At 36.4% G+C, this 18,360-nt stretch overlaps 1 protein-coding gene across 1 annotated transcript; it reads left to right on the top strand.

Moving 5' to 3' along the window:
- Positions 1–353: 353 nt before the first annotated feature.
- On the top strand, positions 354–18,043 carry LOC103262178 (collagen alpha-5(IV) chain-like). The gene is made up of 10 exons (XM_008059800.2): positions 354–553; positions 4,466–4,538; positions 4,672–4,743; positions 5,554–5,682; positions 6,490–6,588; positions 8,338–8,550; positions 13,557–13,734; positions 15,680–15,794; positions 16,133–16,305; positions 17,486–18,043. The coding sequence occupies exons 1-10, from the start codon at positions 368–370 to the stop codon at positions 17,565–17,567; spliced, it is 1,320 nt and encodes a 439-aa protein (XP_008057991.2). The 5' UTR covers positions 354–367; the 3' UTR covers positions 17,568–18,043.
- The last annotated feature ends 317 nt before the right edge of the window (positions 18,044–18,360 follow it).

Below are 18,360 nucleotides of genomic sequence, written 5' to 3'. Positions count from 1 at the left end.
CAAAGCTTTGAAGGTGGGCCCAGGAATCTGTTTTAATAAGCCCTCCAGGTAGTTCTGATGCTTGCACCAATTTGAGAAAGTACCCTACAGCTTCTGTTTCATTTCACTTTTAGTCAAACACTGTGTTAGGAATTAACAGAAGCAAATATTATGTCCTTAGTCCTTTCTTTAGATATAAGTTTGTTGAGTTTAAAATATAATAAAAGGTAAACTAAAAGGGTGTACAAACCAGTGTTAATAACAGAACGAACCTAGTATGATTTATATTAGAAAGGGAGTCAGCATAGGTCTATATAATTTAGTGTAGTCTGGATTTTGTCCTGCAACATAATAGGAAGGTGACTGATATTTTACAAGCCTGACTTTTATGCTACTCTTATGCTATACTGAAATATGGTCATTTGTTGTGCATTATCAAGGTCTACCAGGTCCAGAAGGTCCCCGAGGTCTCCCTGGAAATGGAGGTACTAAAGGAGAGAAGGGAAACCCAGGCCCACCTGGGCAACCTGGCTTGCCTGGTTTGAAAGGAGATCAAGGACCACCAGGACTCCCGGTAGGAAATGGGAGTAAATATGTGATGAGAGAGGAGTATGGGTTTTTACATTTTAAATGAGACTTTTAAGCTGCATCATTTTCATTAGCACTTACTGAGCAAGATTCTATGCATGGCTCACTGGTGAATTCAAGATAAAGTGAAAGGCAAGTTTCCTATAGTTTCCCAAGAAACTGTTGTATATAGTTAAAGAGTTCCTCACAAGATACTTTATGTAGAGTCTTTGGTATATATAGTGCTTAGATTTAAAAAGCCTTCATTTCAGTGAAAGCAAATTTATGCAAAAGAGACATGTATATCACAGCATTGCATGTTGATGAGTCCACCTATAGGAAAATAATTATGGTAAATTGAGTGGTAATGTTTTAGGCTTTGAAATTAGAGTTAGGGTCAAATTTCAGTTTCACTGTACACTTCTGCTTTGTACAGTGCTTTGTCTATGAGGAAGACAGACACTCTGGGTTTCTGTCTTCATCTATAAAAGTAGAATAATAGCATATCCACTCTTGTCCTTTCTACATTGGTTTGCATAACTCAGAGAATCACAGTCTTCTTTATGGATCCTCAAAGCTATTTCTATTTATTGGTAGACTTGGCAGCCAACACGGTCTGGATTGTCTTTTAACTGAAGATTGATTTGTAGCAGAAAAAGATATCTACAGTCATGGTCCTTAAATCTTTTCAATATCTAACCTTTTTTTTTCTCATTTCATCACTATTCTTCTAGTTACCTATACTTAAAAATGAACAAATTTACTTTTCTCTTTATTAATTCTTTACTCACTCCATACCTCGTTCTTCTCCCATGTTCCTCTAGTTCACATGTAACCATTCCTGCATTCAAGACTACTATCTGATATGTTTTGTTCCATTAGTTCTCTCTCTTTGTGTGTATGTGTGTATAAATATATATTTCCTGAAACATTTGAGACTAAATTATATCTATAATGACCCTTATTTCCTAAGATTAAAAATATCCTCAGATATTATTACAAGATGACAATAAATGCTACTGAATTGTTTTTATTTTTTTTGTCTCATAAAATCACAGTATGGTTATCCACTTCAGAAAATTGAATATTGATATAATACTTTAATTTCTACCTTCCAAATTCTAATTGGATCAATTGACCTAGTAATGTCCTTTTAGTATTTCTTCCTCCAGTACAGGATCAAGACCAAATCGTGAATTACATTTAATTATCAGATCTGTTTAATCTCCTTTAATCTGGAGCAGTTTCTAAACCCATGTTTTCTACATGACCTTGACATTAAAAATATATATATTGTACCCCTCCCCTTCCAGTTTAAAAATAGAATGTTCCTTTTTTGTCTAATGTTTCTTCATATGGATTCAGGTTATGCATCTCCAGCTTTAATACTATATGAATAATGTTCTATCCTTCTCAGGGTAACAGATGAGATCTATGATGTCTGTCTGCCCCATACTTGTGATTTTAATTTTTTTTTTTTTAGTTCTTAGTATATGTTTATTTTATAGGTATAATATTTTTATTCTCCAATTCATTTCCTCACTTCATTATCATAGTTAATTAAACACTGGCATACAGACTTATACTTCTGCTATGAAGAATTAACTGCCATGGTACTTCTTTCTCACCAAAAACAGTGATTTTAATTTTGATCACCCAATCAAGTTGTTGTTCAGTTTCTCCACTATATTGTTGCTATTTTTTCCATTGAAGCTAATAAGCAAAACTATAGGAAAGCACATTAAGATCATGCAGATATACTGATCCCCATCAAAATTTCCCGTTAGGTTTTTAACATTTTTGCTTCAACCAGTCTCCACTGGAATAGTGGCAAATGATGATTTTCCAGCTTTAGCATTACCTCCACATATACCATTTGGCCTCCTTCTTCTTCTATTTGTTTATGTATTTATTATCAATATAAGCTTATGGTTTCCCATTCTTCCAATGATTTACAATTTCTAAAACTAAAATTACTTATTTTGATGCTCTCATTATCCCAGATTCGGAAGCCCCTTTAAACTGGATCCTTTGTCTCTCTGACATGAACTGCCCCTCTCCTTTTTTTTTTTTAGCAGTTTCTAATGTTTTGGCATAATATGATGTTCCAGGCTTGCCCTTTTTCATTCCTGCTAATATAAGCTTCATTCTCCTGTACTTGGACTAGAGCAATAGCCTCCTACATGATCTTGCTATTTTATATCTTTCCTATAGATTCATTCTAGAGCTGTTTTCAGTTTTTCTCCTTTCCACGCTTTTCATGGCCCTCTTAATTAATTAACAGGAGTTACTATACAAAGGGGGACTCCAAAAAACAGGAATTGTATTTTGGAGGGCAGGCTCCTTGTAGTACAGGCTTCCTCTGCTGGGTAACTGTTCTAGGAACCCATCAACATCAGTGCCCCAGCTAGCATTGTTATGAGAGGTTGAATGCAGTTTCAGTGAATTTTTTTTTAATGGAGATTCTTTCAACACATTTGCCCATTTCATGATGGATGATTTAAATGAATAACCTGCCCACACCATGCTGAATGTTCAGCAGTTTTTGACCAAAACCAGCATGATTCGCATGCCCCACCCTCCCTATTCACCCTATTTTACCTCGAGCAACTTTTTTTGCTTCCCTGGATGAAAAAAGTCCTCAAAGGGAAGCATTTTACCAGTGTGGAAGAGGTGAAACAAAAAAACAACAGAAACACTAAAAGGCATCAAAATTGATGAGTCCAAAAACTGTTTTGAGCAGTGGAAATAGTGTCTCCATAGGTGTATTGCATCAAGTGGAGAGTACTTGGAAAGTAACTGAGGTTTAAACATGTAAGAATAAATACACAATTTTTAATAAATAAATTCTGGGTTGTTTGGGCTCCTCCTTTATTTGTTAAGTATTTCAGGCTGTATCATTTCTCTATATGGGATTCTAATAAAACTTTTACTACCTCAGGTCTAGACTAAAAAAGAAATGTTTTGTTAATAATAAGATAATAGCTTGTAGTCCTAGCTACTCGGGAGACTGAGGAGGGAGGTTTGCTTGAGCCCAGAAGTTTGAGGCCAGCCTCAGCAACATAACAAGACATCATTGCTATAAACAAATTTTTTTAAAATAATAGTTACTATTTATTACATACATACCACATGTCAATCAATTTTCTAAGCATTTAATATTAATAAAAGACAATGAGATCTGCAGAAGAAAAAGGAAGAGCTTTATTTTCTATAAAAAACCATCTGTGGGTTGAGGAGGAACAGCCACCAGTATAAGTGAAAGTGCACTCTCTGAAAAACAAAGGGAGGATCTGGCTTAAATAGGGAAAGTTCTTGCCTGGGTTTTCAGTCAGGTCCATTTATGCAAACAAAGGATTCAAACTTCTTTAGTGCTGATTGATCAAAATACTTGAGCTATCTCTGCATGGGTTGCTTCCAAGCCCGAAACCAGAAGTCTCTGTTGGGTGTTCCTTTCAAATGGCTGGTGGAGGGGAGGATTCCTCTGCAGTTATCTTGACACCCACAACAGGAGCTGGTTTGGCTTCATTGTAGAAAGGGAAGTCCTGTGACACTTTTACATCTTTCTAAGAACACAAAGTATGTGACCTCTCTCTTACCTAGTTATGGCCAGCTGGTTCTGTTTTAACTTTGAGCATCTCAGTTAGGCACAGGGGGTTCACTTTGTCTGTTGACTGGGGGCATACTTTAACAGTATGGACTGTCTCATTAATCCTGTGAAGTAGATACCATATTAAAGGAGAAAACTATGGATCAAAGAGGTTAAATAATCAGCTCAATTCACACAAACTAATAAGGGAGAAAATTGGGATTTGAATCCTGAAAGTTTAACCCTAGAAACAGTGCTATAAACTGCTATGTTCTCACTCCTCTTCTTCTCCTTCCATTTTATTTTCTAACAGTGATTTTATTTATTCAGGGAAATCCTGGTCGACCAGGTCTCAATGGAATGAAAGGAGATCCTGGTCTCCCTGGTGTTCCAGGATTTCCAGGTATTTGAAGAGATTTGTGAGGTTTCCCTTTACATTCAACTTCTTTGGGACAATATGCTCATTTTCTGATTTCACTGGGTAAGGGTTATGACCCTTTTTCTTTGTCATGCAATTGTATGTATCTTCTTTGCAGGCATGAAAGGACCCAGTGGAGTACCTGGTTCAACTGGCCCTGAGGGGGAACCAGGACTTATTGGACCCCCAGGTAAGACTTATTCCTGAAGATAGTTATACCTGATACTTACACACATTAAAGAATTTAAGTTTTCTTTCTGTCTTTCAGTGAGACTGTCAGAGTCTAAGTCCCCAACAACTGAGGGGGGGATAGGCAAGACTCCTTCTATTTACTAATCTCTTAAACTCTGTTTTATTAAAATATTATTGATAACAATCTTTTAAAATTTAAGATGTATTCAGGATTAACAAAAAGGTTTCATTGAGATTTTTATTGTCTTTTGTACTAACTTTCCCATATTCAGTTGAACAGATCACACGAGCAAGTCTCATGTATGTTTGTATATTTTTATGTTAAAATAATTATTTTTGCTAAGAGGCTATAGAAATTTTTTCGTAAATTGTGAAATAGGGCATCTCCTAAATTCCCCACTAGTTCAATACGTCCCTTGACAAGCACAACAAATGAGAACTGCAAATGATGTTAGAATCAGAATGGACTTATAAGGGAATGAGGTTGTGTTTCCCTGACACCAGTGTTCACAGGTTTGTAATGGGTCAGACTTTCTAGTAACCGAGTAATGTTCATAGCTTGAAAATAGGGATGATGTGCCTAATTTTTCTACTGATCCTAAGAAACTTATTTGTTTTTTAGTTTTCCATTTTCTGGGTTAGATAATGGTAGTTTTCTCAAACAGATTTCTGTTGGATATGGCAGCACTCCAATACATATCATTTGTTTCTCTTACACCAATCTTTTTCTGACCTTTGGTCACTTCGACATCCATTTCTTCTGGCCTTTCTCTTCCCCTTCAAATTTGTGTGTGTGTTTGCCTCTTAGGTCCTCCTGGCTTACCTGGTCCTTCAGGACAGAGTATTATAATCAAAGGAGATTCTGGTCCTCCAGGGATCCCTGGCCAGCCTGGGTTAAAAGGTCCACCAGGACTCCCAGGACCTCAAGGCTTACCAGGTACCTTTGCAGAACACTTTTGAAGGCTTGTTTATTTGAGAACATTTTCGGGTTCTCCTTTGACATCAGAGTCTGTTCTGACAATATGAATCTTATCAAGTAGTAGAATATCAGACCACCTCAAGTTCATTTCTTCCTTTCTTGAAAATGCTAATTTCTCAAGACTGAATTTCTTTTGGGCCTCCTCAGGTTTCTTTTAGCTCCTTTGGCTATTCTAATTTGAGCAACTAGGTTAATGTTCAAAACCCTGTAATGAAAGTGCATTTAAGAGCTGGTGCGTTCTGTATCTTACCACAAGCAGAAAGATTGAAGGCTGATTTAGCGGGCCATCAGTTTCCCACCGTGAGGGCCCTTGACTTTTAAACTAACTGCCATTTAACTGGCCATTTGACTCTATGCTTATAGCCAAACTTGATTATAAAAAAAAAAGCTAGAACTAAGACCAGTTTTTCTACCTCCAGTTAAGTGATGGAGTGGCAATCTTACCAAAAAATAATGTATACCTGGCAGTAATTTATGGTGGCATAAATAACAAAGTTGGGACCTGCATTATGTCTGGTTTTGAAGGCAAAGAGAATACAACAGCTATATTAAGATACTCTCCTCAGAAGCAACTGTAATGTTTAAAACTAAAGCTAAATCCTTGTTTGCTGCTCTTCTCCTGGACTTGAGGTGTCGCTTCATGTATCTGGAGTTAAGACAAAGCCAGATTATGAACTCAGTGTCTCAAGAATCTTATGTCTCCTAGATCTGTCAGGATGTGAAATTATTTGACCAACATTTGAATATTCCATTTCTATTCTGTAGGTCCAATTGGTCCTCCGGGAGATCCTGGACGCAACGGACTCCCTGGCTTTGATGGTGCAGGAGGGCGCAAAGGAGACCCAGGTCTGCCAGGCCAGCCAGGTGAGATAAGTAAAACATGCAGTTGGTGGAGGTCATTAAGTCTGGGAGCTCTCTCTGGATATAGGACCTTCACTTGGAGCTGTAAGATATTCCTCTTGAGAGAGCATAGCTGGCTGGTGAATCTGGAGCTAGCAAAAAGTAGGAAGACACATATAAGGAGATTTGCCACTACAAGAGAAGATACAAAGGTTTCTTTTATTTGTGCATTTAAAACACTGGAAAGACCAGGCACAGTGGCTCAAGCCTGTAATCCCAGGGAGGGGAGGCGGAGAGGACTGCCTGAACTCAGGGATTTGAGACAAGCCTGAGCAACATGGCGAAACCGTGTCGTTACAATAAATCAAAAAATAAAAATTAGCCAGGCATGGTGGCACATGCCTGTGGTTCTAGCTACTTGGAAGGCTGAGGCGGAAGGATCGCTGGAGCCCAGTGGGTCGACGCTGAGGTGGCCGTGAGCGTGCCACAGCACTCCAGCCTGGGTGACAAAGTGAGACTCTGACTCAAAAAACAAAAACAAAAAACACTGGAAAACCCAGTTCTTTCTCAAGATGGGGATTTTCCAGATACTTACTGTATTTACCTCTTCAGCAAACTTTCAGTTTTGATTTAAATCTCTTGACCACCTTGAGTCTATTTTGAATCTTTCCATATTTGAAAATATAACAATAGGGTATAATTTTTCTCATAAAATGCTTAAATATAAATGGAAAGTCTAAGTGAGCCTCATAAACCTTTGAAAGTCACGGTGACATCTTATGCTGAGATGATAAATTGATATGCAGATTTTTTAGGTCACTCATTAATAGGTGTCCTGATAATATTGAGTCTGGTACCTACCAGATTTTCATGCTGTACTCAACCTACTTCCAAAAAGAATTCGAGTCAACTTGCAATACAAAATATACTAATGTTAAGATTACTAAAATAGAAATCGAAAATCACACACAATAACTTGCTAATATAAGTTAGTATATATTAACATATATGTGGTACACTAGATAATATAAATATTACTAAATATTAGCATGTATACTATATGTTAGATAATGCAAAGATAACTAAATAAAATAAACATAAAGAATTTGTATTTCAAATATTAGTGACAACAAGGCAGTGTGGTGATACCTATGGTCCTCCTAGAGCCAACACCCTGCCTTTTCATTAATGCTGTACTTATAGAGAAAAAACAAGTTAGTGTTACCTTCATCACAGGTGTTGCTGTGAGGTTTTCCCAGAATGAAGATCTATATACACACTGGCCAAAGACCTGTATATAAAGAGAATTTTTAAATAAGCTGAAATCAAGAGGCTAAATGGGGAAGAAGAGCCAGCAGTAGATTGAAAATAAGTATTTTGAAAAGGCTTCTTCAGAATGCCCTATTTTCTGCACAAAAAGGTATGACTGAGAATAACTCCCAGACATATTCAAAGGAAAATGTTTTTCAGCACTAAGACTAGCAGACTTATGGTAACTACACCCTTCTTTTCTCATTGATGAACAAAAGAGCAGGCTGAAATTCGGTCATGGGGTATAGACTCTTTTAGTACAGCAAGAGACTAGATAACACACAGGCTTCTCAAATAAGTATATCTTATTTGTTCCCAAGCCCATGATATCTAGCAATGCCTTTGATGACACTCTGTAAATATTGAATAAATTAAACAAATGAGGTCATAATGTATTGGTAGATTGGTAATAGTAGATCAAAGCTCACTTAATCTTATGTACTATTGATTTCACATAAATAGGTACCCGTGGTCTGGATGGTCCCCCTGGGCCAGATGGGTTGCAAGGTCCTCCAGGTCCCCCTGGAACCTCCTCTGTTACCCATGGATTTCTTATCACACGCCACAGTCAGACAACAGATGCACCACAATGCCCGCAAGGAACAGTCCAGATCTATGAAGGATTTTCTCTTCTGTATGTACAAGGAAATAAAAGAGCCCACGGTCAAGACTTGGGTGAGATAATCAACATCTAATTTCATACTATGCATTTTTTTAAAAGTCCTGTTGTTTTCTAGAGTTGCACTGGCCAAAGTGCCTCTCTCTATTCTTTTGGGACTTCCAAAGTGAAGACCATGTCAAACGCAACTGAATATATTCACTATGATTTTTAAATAAATAATATAAATTTAAACTTAGAGCATTAATTAGCTGTTGTGAGGTACAATTTTTGGCCTAAAGTAAGGTATTTTTGAAAGGGCCACATTTACTTTTAGTTAGCACTCTACAGTATAGCTGCTGCTTGGATGGGTAGTGTTTATAATTCATGGGAGATAGTTTTCTCAGAGACTGGTCTTCATCAAGTTGAAAGATAAGTTCTGAAGAGAATCTTGGTTCCTAGATCAAGGAAAGTGAGGCCATTGCTTAATTGTTAGTTTATAGCTCTCCAAATAATTGCCTTAGCTTATTAAAGTATTATCAGAGTAGTTTATACAAAGTACAATATTTCTGTACAAAATCCAGTTTATTTAAAGTGTCCCTATGTATCTTCTTTATACTGGAGTGGGCACCCTTGACTGATGAAATGAGGCTGGACTGGATCACACTCAAGAACTACTCTTCCATCCCCAAGATTTATTTTCCTGGAATTTTGACTCCGTATGTTGAGGCCCTATTGTTTGACCTAGGTCTGCCTATTTTAGGGTTCACTATCTCATTTACCTCCATAAAGAAATTTATGAAGATGATCTGGGCCCAAGTTTCTGGGGTCTCTATAATGAGAGGTTTCCTGAGGTCTCATTGGCTGGGTCATTCATTTTGTGGCAACAGTTCTGCAGCAGCAGAAACCCTAAAGGTCTGCTTGGTTCTCTCTTCTCCCAGGGCCACATCCGTCAGCCAATTTTAGCCCCCCAGATTAGGTCTGTTCACTTAAATGGAAGTCAATGATCATAGATCATTTTCAAAATAAAGTAAAGCTTTGCCCAGCATCTTTCTTTTCCATCTTCTACTTTTCTTCCTCTTATTTTCTTCCTCTTTTCATCTTTCCTTTGCTACCTTTCTCTTTTTTGCTTTCTTTATGCTGCATCTTCTTTTTCTAATTTTCTAATTGACAGATATTCATTAAGTTAATAATTCAATTATCTTTAGATAATTTTAATTAACTATTAAATATCTAAATATTGAATTAAATATCCTTAGATAATCTTATTTAGTTTTTCTCCCATAAAATTCTTTTTTGTCTGTTCTGCCTACACTGTCAGAGTCTAACTTATAACTAAACTTGTAAACTTTAAATCTCTTTCTGACTGGGTCAAGAGGAAGCATTAAAAGTTTTTGAGCACTATGAAATTCAAAAATGAAATGCAAAGAGAAAATGGGATCTACTGTCAGCATATGATTATAACTTCGCAGAATGCATGTTTTTGGTCAAACAAGAACAATCAAGCAAGAACAAAACAAGTCAAACAAGAACAACAAAGTCAAAAAAGGCACCTCAGAAGTCACAGTGATCTTGTTCTTGCTCTTTTCAATGATTGCAACTCCTCCATTGAGATTCCGAGCTCTTCTGTTCACTTTGATCCTCTCTTGCAAAAACTGCTCAAAACTGACTGCATCCATGTTTCCATCTTCTACAGGGTGGGTGCAATCAAGAGTGAACTTCAGAACCTGCTTCTTTTTTTTTTGTTCACCTTTGCCACAAGCTTTTTCATGGGTGCCGTGGTGGCAGTGAAGGCAGAAAGGAGTAATTTTCTTTTTAAATTACATTATAATGTAAAAAGTATTTTAATATCTATTGTCTAATTTAATTTTTACAACTATGACTAAGAAAAATATAGAACTTTTTTCATTTTATACACAAAGAAGCCGGCTGAGAGGTTAAGCAACTTATTAAAAGCCACAAAGAAAGTGATGAAGACTTGATTCCAACACTTGCCAATTCTAAATCCATTTATTTTTCAATTTTGCTATGTTGCCATTTACTCTCACATGACCTTGAGTCAATTAGTTTTTTCTAAACTATTTTTTTAAATATGGATAAATTAGACTAAATCCATGATTTTTCTCATGATGAACTTTTGAAAAGATTCTAGGCCCATCCTAAACCTATTGTATAAAATGTCCAAATGATTCTGATGATTTACCAGGCTTAAGAACTATTGGTCTTCTGTCAGTCAGCTTCAGTTTGAGATAAGCATGTCCCTTTGTATATATGAAGAATTTCCAAGTACACAAGTATAATTTTAAAGGAATCTGTTTTTAAGTCCTTGGATTTCATACGTACTTTTTCCTGAAGTCAATCTGCCTGTGAATGTGCTTTGGGTAATGTAATTTCCCATACCTCCTTTTACTGTCATACATCCCTCACTTTATAAAAGAGTCATACTGTGGTACATTGCCTAGAAGTGTGAAAACCTTTAGGAGACAAATCAAAAGGGACAGTTCAAAATAATGGTTTAACTACAAATAGAGTTGCCATTTGATCTTACAGTCTCACTACAGAGTATCTACCCAAAGGGAAAGTAATCAATATATCAACATTCACATGTTTATTGTAGCCCTATTCACGATAGTAAAGATAAGGAATCAAACTAAGTATCCAAATATGGATGAATGGTTAAAGAGAATATGGTATATACACACACACTAGAATACTGTTCAGTCATAAAAAAGAATGAAATCATGTAATTTGCAGCAACATGGTTAAAACTAGTGGCCATTATCTTAAATTAAATAAGCCAGACATAAAAAAACAAATATTGAATATTCTCACTTATATACAGAACTAAAAAGTGTGACGATATGGAGGCAGAGAGTGGAGAGATAGATTACAGAGACTGAGGAAGGTGAGTGGGAGTTAAGGAGGAGGATGAAGATAAGTAGATTAAAGTCTATAAGCATACAGTAAGATAAAAGGAAAAAATGCAATGTTTGATAGTAAAGTAAGACTACTATACTTTAAAAATGTGCTCAGATGATGGACATCCTATACATCCTGACTTGATCACCATGCATTAAATACATGTAAATAATTTCTCATGCACCTTATATATTTGAACAAAAAAAATAGTGGTTTTGCTAAAGTTTTCATGAACTGAAACTTTATAACTCACTTCTAATCCACCTCATTAAGAAATATGTTTCTGTTCTCACTCATAAGTGGACCTTGAACAGCTACCATATTACTATAAGAAAAGGATTGAAAGTGGTGGGAAACTGTGGGGAGGGGGATAGGAGGGTGGGGAAGTGGGATTGACAGTAGTCGATATCTGCCTGGGGAAGGGACACACCTTATCAAGGGTACCTGCATGGTGAATATTTGTATACCTAGCCTGAATTGTACCCCACAATTTTAAATAAAAATTAAAAGAGGAAAAAAAAAGTGTTCCTGTCCAAAATTAAATAAATACTATATAAATAAGTAAATTATATAAATAGGCCGGGCTCGGTGGCTCAGCCTGTAATCCCGCACTTTGGGAGGCTGAGGTGAGTGGATTGCCTGAGCCCGTAGGTTCGAGACCCGCCTGGGCAACTTGGCGAGACCTCATCTCTACAATAAATCAAAACATTAGCCGGGCATGGTAACGCACGCCTGTAGTTCCAGCTACTTGGAAGGCTGAGGTGGAAGGATCGCCGGAGCCCAGCAGGTCAAGGCTGTGGTGACTGTGAGTATGCCACTGCACTCCAGTCTGGGCGATGGAGTGATATTCCAACTCAAAAAAAAAATTATATAAATAAAAAAATTTTGAAGGAGAATAAAAGAAACATGTTTCTAATACAATACTTTTAATGTAATAATTATAAAAATTTATAATATGCATATTTACCATCAGTTGTGAATTAATACTAATTATAATGATGACAGGTAAAAATAAAACATTTAATATGTAAAACAGAAAGTTTTAAAAAGGTATTTAAAAATTTTTTTTATTTATCTAAATATGAAAGAATGATCAATAATAATAACTTTCAAAAATAAAAATATATTACACTAGGATAAAACTGTGTAAGAGTAGTACAGAACTATAATTTTAAATGCAAAAAGAACAATGTATAATTTTCAACTGTTAAATTTTATATAGTTTCTATATTGATTAATGTTAGGTTCCAAATCATTACTTTGGATACATTTTAAAAAGTGATATAAAAGTTTGCTTTTAAATATCAGTCTTCACAAAATACCAGAAATGATAACTAGCAGGGTAGTAATGTGGTTTGCAATCTTCCAGTCCCTTGTATTGCAAAGTGGATTTCAGAAAGGTGGGTTTGGAGCTGAGAAACGATAACTAATGTCTTAATACAAGCACAGTGTCAATTTAAACATCAAAAATTTAGATACCACATCACTTAAAAATGCGGTGAGGGTGTCCATCATTCTTCATTCTTTTGTGAGTAAATAAGAAAAGAAAGGCTGGATCACTATTAGAGTTAACCTGCATTGTCCCTACTATCTCCAAATTTTAAAGACTAGTGTCTTGTGTTTGTTTTTCCCTCACATTCTGACTTTTTCTTTTCTTTTGTGTTTCCTTTTTACTTATTCAAGTTCAAACCTGTCTGTGGTTGCTGTGCATACTGGTCAGTACTACTGCTATCCCTAGGCTCAAAGAGATTGCAAACCCACACAAGTTACATACTGGGGATGTGTTAGAAAAGCGGGAAGCCTGGAGTAAAAAAGTGTTGCTACGATATTGTAAAGACTCATGTGCCCATCTCCTGTACAAAATAAATTACTGAGTATTCTCCATAAGACACCACTGTTAGTAAGATGCATCACTAGTTTTAAAATGGCATTGGAGAATATCCAATGCACTACCACAATAAATGTCCACATATATGGTAAAATGAATGTTGATTTAGAAATGTTAAAGTATGAGGACATCTTAGAATTTAAGAAATAAAGTGTATTTATTACTTAAGAAATGCAGGAAAAAAAATTTTTGAAAGGCCTTTTGCTATTGCTGCAGAAGAAACTAAAGTATCATCATGATGCCGGTCTTCATTCTTTTCTCTCCAATTTTCCCTAGGTACGGCTGGCAGCTGCCTTCGTCGGTTTAGTACCATGCCTTTCATGTTCTGCAACATCAATAATGTTTGCAACTTTGCTTCAAGAAATGACTATTCTTACTGGCTGTCTACCCCGGAGCCCATGTCAATGAGCATGGAACCCCTAAAGGGCCAGAGCATCCAGCCATTCATTAGTCGGTAAGACTTTGATTTAGCTTTGACTTTTACCAAGTCCCAGTTAGGTTAGCTAGTCAGAAATGAGTCCAAAGCTAACAATTTGATGATATTCCTCCCAGATTAGGTAGAATAGAAGTACTTTTAATATTTAATTTAGTGTTTAGTTTGGTCCATATTTATTAAGGAACTACTTTTGACCAGGTTCCCCAACTCCATAATAGACATGGTGTAATACAGAAAGAACTCACATGAACATTTGTATACCTAACCCTGAATTGTACCCCACATCTTAAAAATTAAAAAAAAGAACTCACAGCCTATTCATTAGGTCAATACACATAAATTAATCTAATCATATCAGGCTTAGGCTAAGTGCTACAGCAGATATATTAAAATGTTACAAAAGCATAAAAAAGATGTTTAGTTTCAACTGGTGAAATCTGGGATGATTATATGGAAGAGGTGTTGTAAACTGGTCAGTCCTTGACAAATAGGAAGGACTTGAGGCATAGGCAGTTATAAAGGGGAAAGACATCCTAGGTAGAGAAAATGAGTATAGGTAATAAATTAATGTGCCTAGATGTAGTATGTAAAGGTTGCATAGAGAGAAAAGATTGTAATGTTAGCTTAGTCCCAGCTGGTAATATGCTTTCAGTGCCAAACAGTAGTTTGAAATCTATTTGATATGTAGCGAGGAGTTCCGAAAAATTTTTGAGCTACACTTCAGGGAAGTTTACAGAGCCATTGGTGTGTAACATGGATTACAGAAGGGATAGTCCAGAGGTAGAGAGACCAATTGGATTCAAGAGTATTTACTGTAGTTCTGATATGAGTGGATTGGAAGTCACAGTGGGACACATGTATCACATTATTAGGATAGATAGGTTTTGACAGTTGATTAGCTATAGAAAGGAGGACGTGATAGCTGAGATTTGAAGCATGAACTACTAAGAGGAGGGTAGTACCATAAATAGAGATTTCCTAGGGTTTTGCCACCTTGGAATCCTAGTTTAACTTTATCTCCTAGGAATGTTGGCATTTTTATTCTGAGCATGACCCAGGATTCCAGTAACCATAAGGATGAATCATTGGAAAGTCTATTTTTTGACATTGAATATAAAGATTAAAGCCAGTTCAGACTTAGTAGTAAGTTCATGGTCCCCTTTAATACATTTGCCCAAATACTTTGAGAATTCGTGTGTGTGTGTGTGAGAGAGAGAGAGAGAGAGAGATTTTTTTTTTGTCAGTCCCAACTCTTGGGAGTAAAAGGTCCTAAATGTATTATACATTATGTATATAACTTCCTAATTGGCCTCAGTCATATTTCAAGAGGTCTCCTCATGCTCTTTATTAATGATCTACTAGACTAGCTGTATTCATTCTGTTGCTGTTTTACTTTATTGTATAGCTCTCAGCCATATCTCCAAGTGCCTGGGCACCTTCCCAGCACTCTGGATATGTTGCACTTTTCCACATATGACCAAATGGTTAGTAAATGTCCTTTGGACCAAAAATAATGGGTGGAAATTGAAAAAGTATCTGATTCTTGTCTTTTCTACTTTACCAGACATTGTTCTTACCACAGTTTCAGCATTACTTACTAAATGTCTATCCTTCAGTTGGGCACTTTGACATCAAGCAGTATGTTCAGTACGCTAAGCTAAACTCTCATAGCAATTATGGCATTGTCTGTAGCAAGTATGAATACAAATCTAGGGCAGAATGAAAAATGAAAATGCATTGCCGTAGTTCTTCAGTTTCTTGAAAAAAGTTTACATAGTTTATTATGTATATTGGGAGACAGTGCTTATGCAAAAGCAGTATTCAAAGTGCATTTTTCACCTTTTCTCAACATTAAAGACATCTTAATGGGCCTCCATACCAAGCAGGCTTCCAAAGAAAAGGAATTGCTATTTCTCACATACTCACTCTGTAGATTATGTTTTCTCTCCCTTTTATGTACCAGATGTGCAGTATGTGAAGCTCCAGCTGTGGTGATTGCAGTTCATAGTCAGACCATCCAGATTCCCCGTTGTCCTCAGGGATGGGATTCTTTGTGGATTGGCTATTCCTTCATGATGGTATGAAACACTTTTCCTTGCCTTTGTCATTATGGCTGACCATCCATTGTGTCTACATTAATCCCTAGTATGAGTAATCTCTGCTATTTACATAGTTAAGAAGCTTGAACTTCTGTCCAAGCACTGTGTTCCCTCTCACATATTTTTTCGTAACATATTTTCATATTGTGTCTATTACTTTTGTTGACAACCCTTGTTGTGGAAACCATTCTCTTACTTCTGGCCTTAGTGTCTTTACTGGATTTGAATGTTTGGCCAAGATCAGCACACATTTTTGGATATTCACTAAGGTATTATGGCACATGAGTATTGTGGCACATTTTCCTTGTCTTTTCTAGCATACAAGTGCAGGGGCAGAGGGCTCAGGTCAAGCACTGGCCTCACCTGGTTCCTGCTTGGAAGAGTTTCGTTCAGCTCCCTTCATCGAATGTCACGGACGGGGTACCTGTAACTACTATGCCAACTCCTACAGCTTTTGGCTGGCAACTGTAGATGTATCAGACATGTTTAGGTAAGGTGCTTATGGCTTTAATTCAGGTCTAAGTCTTCCTTCAGAGATGTGAGGGGGAAAAGAGACAATTCATACGTGGTTTATCCTCAACAATTAGGAATTTATTGGATTGTATACTTTATTCTCACTTGTTCTCTTCATATACCTGACTCAGGTTATAAAAACAGACTTGATTAATATTAGGTAAGTGTGGTTTGTGATGGCTTAGTAGCAATCCTTCAATAACAAAATATAGAGCAAAAAAAAGTTACATGATTTGCTCAATAACAGGTCAGCAGCTATTCAATTAGATCAAGGCTGCCGTAGGAATTCAAGCTGTAGTCTGTGTCCTCTCCTCCAGACCAGTGGTCTCCTTTCCCAGGATGGTTAATTTAAAAAAAATTTTTTTTGTCAGGGTCTTACTCTGTTACCCAGGCTGGAGTGCAATAGCATGATCATGGTTCACTGCAGGCTTCAACTCCTGGGCTCAAGCAATCCTCCTTCATCAGCCTCCAGAGTAGCTGGCACTATAGGCACACACCACCATGCCTGGTTAACTTTTTTTTTCTATTTTTGTAGAGACAAGGTCTCACTATGTGGCCCTGACTGGTTTCAAATCCCTGGGCTCAAGCGATCCTCCCACCTCCCCCTCCCAAAGTGCTAGTATTACAGGTGTAAGCCACTGCACCCAGCTACTCATGATGCTTTAAAGGCTCTCATCTAAGTGTTTGAATGAATAAGTCTATGTATAATGACTATATGTATGTACCCCAGGATACATCAATCTATTGAATATTTTCAGTAAAATTTATTTTTATTTTTCTTCTTTTGAGTTATCATTACTTGATATTTTTCTTATGATCTTCATTATATATTCATGATCAGTTGCCCAGATCACTCTCATTCAATGAATATTAAAAAAATATATCAGTGAAAGAGAAAAAGATATCAGAAACAGAGGGATACACAAATATACAAAGATAATAGTGGTGGGAAGAAGAGTCACAAAATTACCTATGACCACGAATGACTCTTAAGCCATACCAATCACTGCTCTGGATCACATTTCTCAAAAAGAAGTCATTAAGTCACCTGGAGAGCTACTTAACACGAGGAGAATGTTTGGGTATAAATTTGAATCAATAATAGAATTACAATGCCAGAAAAGATGTATCTGATTGTCTTGTTTCTTATTTCGCAGTAAACCTCAGTCAGAAACGCTGAAAGCAGGAGACTTGAGGACACGTATAAGCCGATGTCAAGTGTGCATGAAGAGGACATAGCATTTTGAAAAATTCCTTGCGTGTTTTAAAATGTGATATATATATAAAATTCCCAAGATGCAATGTCTCATTCTCCCCATCTTAACCACTGCTGTCACCAATGGTGCTACTATATATGACCAAGAGGACACACTGACTAGTAACCACGAAGATTCAGATGTACCTCAGCAATGTGCCAGAGCAAGGGCTTTGTTATTTTTCTATGAAAGAAATAAGGAAATGAATTTACTTTTGGGGTCCAGAATGACTTTCTCCAAGAGCTATAAGATGAAGATTATATATTTTGCCTTGTTACTAAAATGGCACATTAAAAATTCAATTAAGAGGAGAATCATATTGAATAAAATAAAAGACTGCAGCTTGGGGGAAGAATTATTTTTCATGGTGCTACTAATCCTACTGTATCCCAGGTTTTTAATATAAAGTGTTAAGCTTATTTTGCTCTGTAAGTAAAGAACGTGTATATTGTGTAAACAGACTTTTAGCTCAAAATGTTGAATCATTTAAACATGACCTGGCATGAATCACTCTTTACAGAAAATATAGGAAACCCTAGAATACAGAGAGCAAGACTGTATATCCATGTCTATTAAAGCTAGAAAATTTATACTCTTGCATCAAGTTACTGCTGACAGTAAAATTATTTTTAGTTTTATCCCTAAATTCTTCTTTGATTTTTTTCAAAAAAATTTTGGTCACTTTAATTGGAATTTTAAATGTTCATGTGACATACCAAGTTATAAAGCTAATGGAGCAATTTCTCTTTTGTTGTATTCCCCAGAACTCTCTCTTA

Source organism: Carlito syrichta, unplaced genomic scaffold (genome assembly GCF_000164805.1).
Source record: "Carlito syrichta isolate Samal-C Ts95f unplaced genomic scaffold, Tarsius_syrichta-2.0.1 Scaffold304373, whole genome shotgun sequence".
Lineage (NCBI taxonomy): Eukaryota > Metazoa > Chordata > Mammalia > Primates > Tarsiidae > Carlito > Carlito syrichta.
Note: the sequence above shows the minus strand (reverse complement) of the source record. Positions and strands in the feature narration are given on the sequence as shown.

Bases quoted from the DNA above. Each gene is read 5' to 3' on its own strand.
- LOC103262178 (XM_008059800.2), top strand. From the start codon at position 368: ATGCTACTCTTATGCTATACTGAAATATGGTCATTTGTTGTGCATTAT. The intron at 6,589-8,337 runs GTGAGATAAGTA...TCACATAAATAG, and splicing joins AGGTCTGCCAGGCCAGCCAG to GTACCCGTGGTCTGGATGGT. The intron at 16,306-17,485 runs GTAAGGTGCTTA...CTTATTTCGCAG, and splicing joins GATGTATCAGACATGTTTAG to TAAACCTCAGTCAGAAACGC.